We start from the raw sequence: 7,500 nt of genomic DNA on the forward strand, positions 1-7,500 counted from the left end.
TGCACTCTGACCATGACACCACATAGCCAGGTCTCATTGGTATGCAGGTCAGGTTAGCTCCACCTTACAGCCTTAATGACAGTCACTCCATCACACAACATGTACCGCTGGGAGCACTTCCTCATTGATGGCAACTGTCATGTCCTGGCTATAGGCTACTGTAGCCAACCATGGTTATCGCCCACATAAAAACGAAGAAGTGGTGTTCCTCATTCATTTCAGTTATTGCTACCAGGAAACCAGATTGAATAGACACCGTCTGTTGATAGACTACTGTAGTAAACTACACAAACCCGGCTAAATAGTTTAGCCTGGCAAGGTGGTCGTACTAACTAAAGGATCCGAAAGGATACAAAATCCATCCTTCAACCACATACTGTCTATGTGTAACAAGATTTTGTTCTCATAGAATCTGAGTAGCGATTCATTGGGGAGGGTTTAGCATGACGCCTGCAATTGGTCATTACGTGCAGTTAAACAGTTTGAACTGCACACGCCTATGGTTTGAACGTCAACTGTTGGTCCTACAGCTACCTGCTTCCTGCTGTAGCCTGACTACACTTTTCACAGTTTAGTCCATCTTGTCAGATTGTAGTATTGACTTAAATAAGACAAATATATTAGCCTTGGCAGCAAGATGCAATCTGACACACTGCAAAGTGTATCAGAGAAGGGCAAGTGGGAATGCCACATCCCCAAGATCATTTACAGTACCACAAGGCTGAATGGACAAAACTAGCGAACAGGAAAAGAGCCAAACTATCAATATTGTCCTTCAACCAATCAGAAGCAGCCGTGCTGCTGTGTCCTAGGTAGATGTTCCGTATGTTCCGCAATGAGTTCAGCTTACCTCTCTCCCACAGATCCAGCTGTTCCTGCTCCCCAGCGTGGTTCTCGACCTTGATATGCATCGGTAACCACACACACACACACACACACACACACACACACACACTTGAACACACACAACTACATACACACACCCCTATGTCCACTCATAGTCAGGTGTCCTTCAGCAGTGCACACTCAGCTAGAACAGTGTAATAGAGCCATAAGACAAATGTGGAGGGGCACTGCAGTCGCCATCACAACAGCTGTACTGCACTGCACTGAAGGAGAGGTGGGGTAGGGAGAAAGAGAGAGGGGGGAGGATAGAGGGATAGAGAAGAGAGGGGGAAAGAATAGGGGAGCTTGAGAGATGAGAAGGGCAGATAGAGAGAGGGCAAAGAGATGGAGAGAGAGAGTGGCAGAACGAGAGAGAGAGAGAGAGAGAGAGAGAGAGAGAGAGAGAGAGATGAGAGGGAGAGAGAGAGAGAGAAAGAGAAAGATTGAGAGAGAAGTAGAGAGAGAGAGAGAGAGAGAGAGAGAGAGAGAGAGAGAGAGAGAGAGAGAGAGAGAGAGAGAGAGAGAGAGAGAGAGAGAGAGAAAGAGAGAGGGAGGGAGGCAGGGAAAATAGAGAGGCGTTGTAAAGGACTCTTGTGACAATAGCGTTGTTTGTTTATCACAGACTCGTCAGTGGAGGGTACCCACACAGCGCATACCAACCCCTACTGCCACGCAAACAACAACACAAGGGCCTTTTACACACACACACACACACACACACACACACACACACACACACACACACACACACACACACACACACACACACACACACACACACACACACACACACACACACACACACACACACACACACACACACACACACACACACACACACACACACACACACACACGGGGGAGCAGACTAAGGCAAACAAATGGCAAACTGGATTGCATTTTATTCAGCCGTCCACGCACGCACGCACGCACGCACGCACACGCGCACGCACGCACGCACGCACGCACGCACACACACACACCTCTTGTACAGGCTAACGTCACTGTCATACTGTCATGCAGAATCACTCACACAAACACGTATTTGACTTCTAGCAAGCATTCCAGGACAAGATGACACATCAAGACGATAAGAATGTTACACACAAACACACACACACGCACAAGCACGCACGCACGCACACAAACACACGCACGCACGCGCACACACAGTCATGATGACTTTTCCCTCAGACACCCACACAAGCGCAACCTCAGAAGTAGTAACTACTAGCTCCTCCCCTCAAAAGTTAGCACACCCAGTTCAGTACAGTCTAGTAGTGCATAGCAATCAGGTTAGGACACACCAAACTGCACTGACTGACATCATAAGACCTCTTAAACATTTACACTTACACAAGGCGACACTCTCCAACATAGAGAAGACAGTTCATCAATAAAAAAAAATCTGGCAAAGATAAAAAGAAAGACACCAAGACAATAACAGACACAAACACAGCCACAGACACACGCAAAAAACTGTATGTTTACTATACTGTATGTTGGCAGTTTCAACAGTAATTTATACACAAAAAAAGAAGAAGGCACATTGCTTTGCATACATGCACCTGCACACAGGCAAGCACGCACACACACACAGTAGTCTGTGACTGGCAGCAACCAGTGGAGTGAGGGAGGCTGTATGGTTGTATGGGCCAGTCCCCTCAGACATTACAACATGATATCACAAACCTGTGGCAGTTTCACAGATTTTGCCAAAATCATGGACATGCTTTCTGTTGTGGGCCTACGGAAGTGCTTTCTCTATATTCCCACCTCTCTATGTTAAAAAATGTGATTTTCCTAGCTGTTCAACTGCAAATGTAATAACAGCTTACATGTATGACACTATGTAAGGCAGATTCAGTGGGTTTTTTTTTCGTATTTGCAGACCAAAAGTTATGAAATTGACCGATTATTTAATACAATAAAACCCATCAGCATAGTAAGGATAGAACCGTGTCTCCAATGTCATGCTAATAGCCTATGACAGCCAAGGTCCTTGGGGCGAGGAGTTGTGAAGTATTCGGTGAGGGGGTTGCCACAGAAATCTTTTGTGGATATACAACAATAATCATGGCCAATTATTGATACAGTAGATATACAAAGTAGAGGTCCTACGTCTGTCTGTGCTATTAACTTCAACTGGACTTCACTTGGGCCATTCATTTTCAGAGGGAGCCCATCCATAGCACGCGCACACCCGCACAGGAAAAAAAGACTCGAGTTCTATTTTCACGCTTTCACACCATCAGTGCTGCGGTGTGCAAGGAATAAACGGTTCTCATGAATTCTAACCGTTTTGGACTGCACGAATTCAGCACAAATTAATTCGGACACGTTCCACCTCGCTTGCAGTGTGCATGCACCTTTAGGTTTATGGGCTTGTTTTGGTGTCGACACAACTTAATTTGCTATAGCCTTGTTTGGTTTAATCATAGAATTTTGTATCGACGGTTTGGAAAAGGCAGGCTATTCCACCACAGCTTTTTCAATTTTACAATGATAGACTTAATATAGTGCTGTGGGAACATATAGAAAGCAGTTCCGTGAGACCATCATGGAATACAAGTCGTCCATGACCCACATCTATGGCAAAATCCATGAAACTGACACAGATTTCGCATCCCAAGGGTCCGTGTCCATTTCACGGAATTCTGTGAGATCTGGCTGGACCCTGACAGAGGAAAGAGAAGTATGAGGACAATGCAGAGTGGTGGAAATAACAGCACCGTACAGTACGCAGACGCACAAACACGCACACACGCAAACACACAAGCACATGCGCGCCACCCTCCCTCTCTCTTTCTCTCTCTGTTTCTCTCCATCTTTAATCTACTTCCTCCTTCGGTATCATTTTCTCATTGTTCTCTCCCCTTCTCTTTTCTCTACAGCTCTCTTCTTTCTGTAATATCAGTATCTCCCTCTGTCTCTATTCTTGTTTTCCGGATGCATTCTCTCGTTTATCTTCCTTCCTTGCCCATTCCATCCATTACTTCCTCTCCGCCCTTTCCACATACTCTTTTCTTCATACCCGCCCTAACCCCTCTCCCTCTACAGTGTCTTGCCTCTCTCCTTTCTTCATCTGGCTTATCCTGCCATCTCTTTTCTCCCTCTCTCACAACATCCAGACCTCTGTACATTATCTCCCTCTCCACATTTTTCGTCTCCTTTTCTATCTCTATTCATCCTTTCTTTCTCTCATCCAGACTCTCTTGCTCTCACTGTTTATTTCTCAATATCCTCATCATTCGCTCCTTCCTTTCCCCTACAGTTTTCTTTAACATCTCCCTATCCCTATCATCCCACTCTCCTCTCCTCTCATCCCTCTCTCCTCTCCTCTCCTCTATCATTTGCCCCTTCTTTTTCCCTACAGTCGTCTTTCTCTCCCTATCCCCATCATCCCTCTCTCCACTCCTCTCTTCTCTCCCCTATCCCAATCATCCCTCTCTCCATTCCTCTCTTCTCCTCTCCCCATCCCTCACTCTCAGCTTCTTCCCCACTCTCTCTGACTCTCTCTCTTTCCTTTCTCTCCCGAATCCCTCTCCCCCCCCTCTCTCTCTCTCTCTTTTATCTCCCGCATCCCTCTCTCCCTCTCTGCCTTTTATGCAAACACAAAGGCTTCTTCCAAGTGCAGGGAGCAGGAGAGGAAGCAGTGGTGCCGTTAGCCATGAGATATGAGACCTCAGAAGCTGTTGCTTGTGTTTGTTTCCCCGTGTTTTTGGCTGATCATCTGAAAATCACACACTCTCTGATACACACAGACACAGACACAGACACAGACAGACACACACAGAGACAGAGACAGAGACAGAGACAGAGACAAACTGACAGACAGACAGACATACAGACAGACAGACAGAGAGACTGTGTGTGTTAAAGAGAGATGAGACTTCAGGTCTGAGTAGTGTATTTATATCCCGCGCTATCACTTGTGCTGGCTTTCACACCAATCAATCTGTTGTGTGTGTGTGTGTGCCTATACGTCTCTTTGTGTGTGTGTGTGTGTGTGTGTGTGTGTGTGTGTGTGTGTGTGTGTGTGTGTGTGTGTGTGTGTGTGTGTGTGTGTGTGTGTGTGCTATCCTAGAAACCCCTCACGGCCCACCAGGGGTCCCCGGCCCCCACTTTGAAAACCACTGACACAGACAGTTTTGATGAGATTTAGAGACACACAACACACGCACACACAAACACACGCACGCCTGCACCCACACATACGTACACAATGAAATGTGAGTTCACAGTGTGGCGGAATCTAATTTAAATAATTGAGGGAAAAAGTTCTCCCTCGCTGTAAGAATACATCTCCATGCTTTAAGAAGCGAGTGAGCTAGAGCCTTAACACAGTCCATGAATTATTACGCAACCACGCACGCACGCACACATGCACGCACTATGACATCTGTATGGCAGCAGCATTATAGATAAAGCTCATAGTCACCGCAGTTCACAACCTCACTCTCCGACGACAGCTGCTCACAGAATCCACTATATTACTCCTTCTTTTCTTCCTCATCTCTATTTCTCACTCACTCGCTTGCTCGCTCGCTCGCACCACGCACGCACACGCACACACGCACGCACACACACACACCATCTGATCGGTCGGTAAGGTCTACAGTAAGGGTCATGGGTCAAGGTCGCAGGTGAGGGCTTCGGGGCAAGAGCTGAGTACTGAGCAGCTCTCAGGAAAGGGAAGCTTTGGCCAGAGAGGTCAAAGGTCGCACTGGAGCTCGCTAGGGACTTATAGGATTAGGCGGTGGGCTGAAGGAGCGGGCGAGAAGAGGAGCAGAGTGAAGACAAGTCAAGCCAAGTCACATTTACCTTATTTACATGGCACATTTCAGACACGGGAAGGCAACCCATTGTGCTTCACAAACAACATTGAAAATATAAAACAATACAAATATGGAATATGTAGAAAAAATACAAAATGGTAAAAAAATAAAATTAAAACAACGTAAGCATGGTATTCAAAACTTTACAATGAAGGAGTGAAGCATGTAGTTCTGCAGAGCCTCACTGCAAAAGCTACCCAGGGTGCAGTGGTGCAGCATGCTAACTCGATAAAAAAAGAGAAAAAGTATGCTCCTTCAACCAGGATTTTCTACTTCCACTTATTTCATCTTTTCCATGACGTTTCGGGTATGTGAAACAATGATGGGTGTGTACCTGAAACATCTTCAGAAAAAGTAAAACTATCAATATCAGACATGAGATTGTAGCTTCTAAATCCATCACTGCCTATACGCAGCAACTGTATGTGTTTCCTGAAGTAATACAGCAAGTCAAATTGGCAACATAGATTGTTCAGAGTTAAAAGGTAGACATGTGCCATATCAGTGTTTCATCAGGGTACTCGGGTGGAAACACACCAATGAAAATAGCACATTATAAAATTGCACATGTCTACTGACATTTGTGAAATGGTTTCTGTTCTGACTTGGCAAACACACAAAAATATGTGGTATCACTTTCATAAGGTATTCATGTTGGATATACCAGATCTCCCACATTCTCCTAAGTGTACACACTCCAATTGAAGTTACTCAATTAGGCGCAGTGTAAAACACACTTTTTCCAGAATCCTGAAAGGTCATGACATATTCCCTGCTATCTCTTCTCTGAGCACCAAATCCATCAAGTACTGTCTTGATGTAGTGGCTTTGAAGTCCATGGTTTTAATTGGGCACTTCCCATCATAGACACAAAGAGAGAGAGAGAGAGAGAGAGAGAGAGAGAGAGAGAGAGAGAGAGAGAGAGAGAGAGAGAGGGAGAGAGAGAGAGAGGGAGAGAGAGAGAGAGAGAGAGAGAGAGAGAGAGAGAGAGAGACATGCCGGGCCATGATCCAATTGGCTAATCGGACTAATTAGCGATGTGACTGAAAACCGGTACAATCAGCCAGCCAACACAATGCCATGTAAAACCTACACTGTGGGGACTTGGGCTAATGAGCACTAATTAGTTTATTAATCAGTTTAATAAGCGGACAGGCCTATCTATTCCTTTGGTTCCAGCACTGTACGTAATTGATATTTCATAGTTTGGTTGTAATGCTACGATGACTCTTGATCAAGTCCGTCCCACAAGCCTAAAATGACACGACCACTGGAACTCCTGGAAGTGATATGAGGTGTTACTAGGGGACTCATCTCAGCACAAAGCAAATGTCACAAGAACAAGTGGGAGGAATTATTTGAGTGTGTGCTAGACATCTTTGAGGATTCGTGCTTCTATAAATATTAATGAGAATACCAAACATTATTTTTGATTGGCTTGTTTACCAGACAGCTACAGAGGTGTACATCTGTTGTGGGGGAGATGCCTTTTAATTTGACTTGGATGTTTTCTTTGATAGTTTCCTGTCTCAGTTTCAACCTGCCGCAGGCTAACTACAGTAAGATGACTTGCACAGCCAACGATGATGTCTACACAATGTCTAAATGAACATTACCACCAACTCCGGGGGGGGGACATCTCACATTTACATCAGTGTTATCTCTAGTAAAGGTCCTTCAAAGGCACCATGATGAGATAAGATAAAATGAAGGATGAAGTTGACAAGTAGAGAATTGTGAGTTGAGTGTATTGTTACAGCCCTAGTATTTTGAGATC

General features: G+C 45.2%; 1 protein-coding gene across 3 annotated transcripts in view; it reads right to left on the reverse strand.

The window, feature by feature from the left end:
• usp6nl (USP6 N-terminal like) overlaps positions 1-7,500 on the reverse strand; it is a 146,524-nt gene that overhangs the window by 93,874 nt on the left and 45,150 nt on the right. The window contains exon 1 of one of the 3 annotated variants that reach the window (XM_063217266.1): positions 851-1,109. The exons of the other annotated variants lie outside the window; for them this stretch is intronic. Within the exon in view, the coding sequence (XP_063073336.1) occupies positions 851-911 (61 nt within the window). The 5' untranslated portion in view covers positions 912-1,109. Of the gene's footprint in view, positions 1-850; positions 1,110-7,500 lie in introns of those variants that run through there. 3 annotated transcript variants of the gene reach the window in all.

This window comes from Engraulis encrasicolus, chromosome 15 (genome assembly GCF_034702125.1).
Source record: "Engraulis encrasicolus isolate BLACKSEA-1 chromosome 15, IST_EnEncr_1.0, whole genome shotgun sequence".
In the NCBI taxonomy this organism is placed as follows: Eukaryota; Metazoa; Chordata; class Actinopteri; order Clupeiformes; family Engraulidae; genus Engraulis; species Engraulis encrasicolus.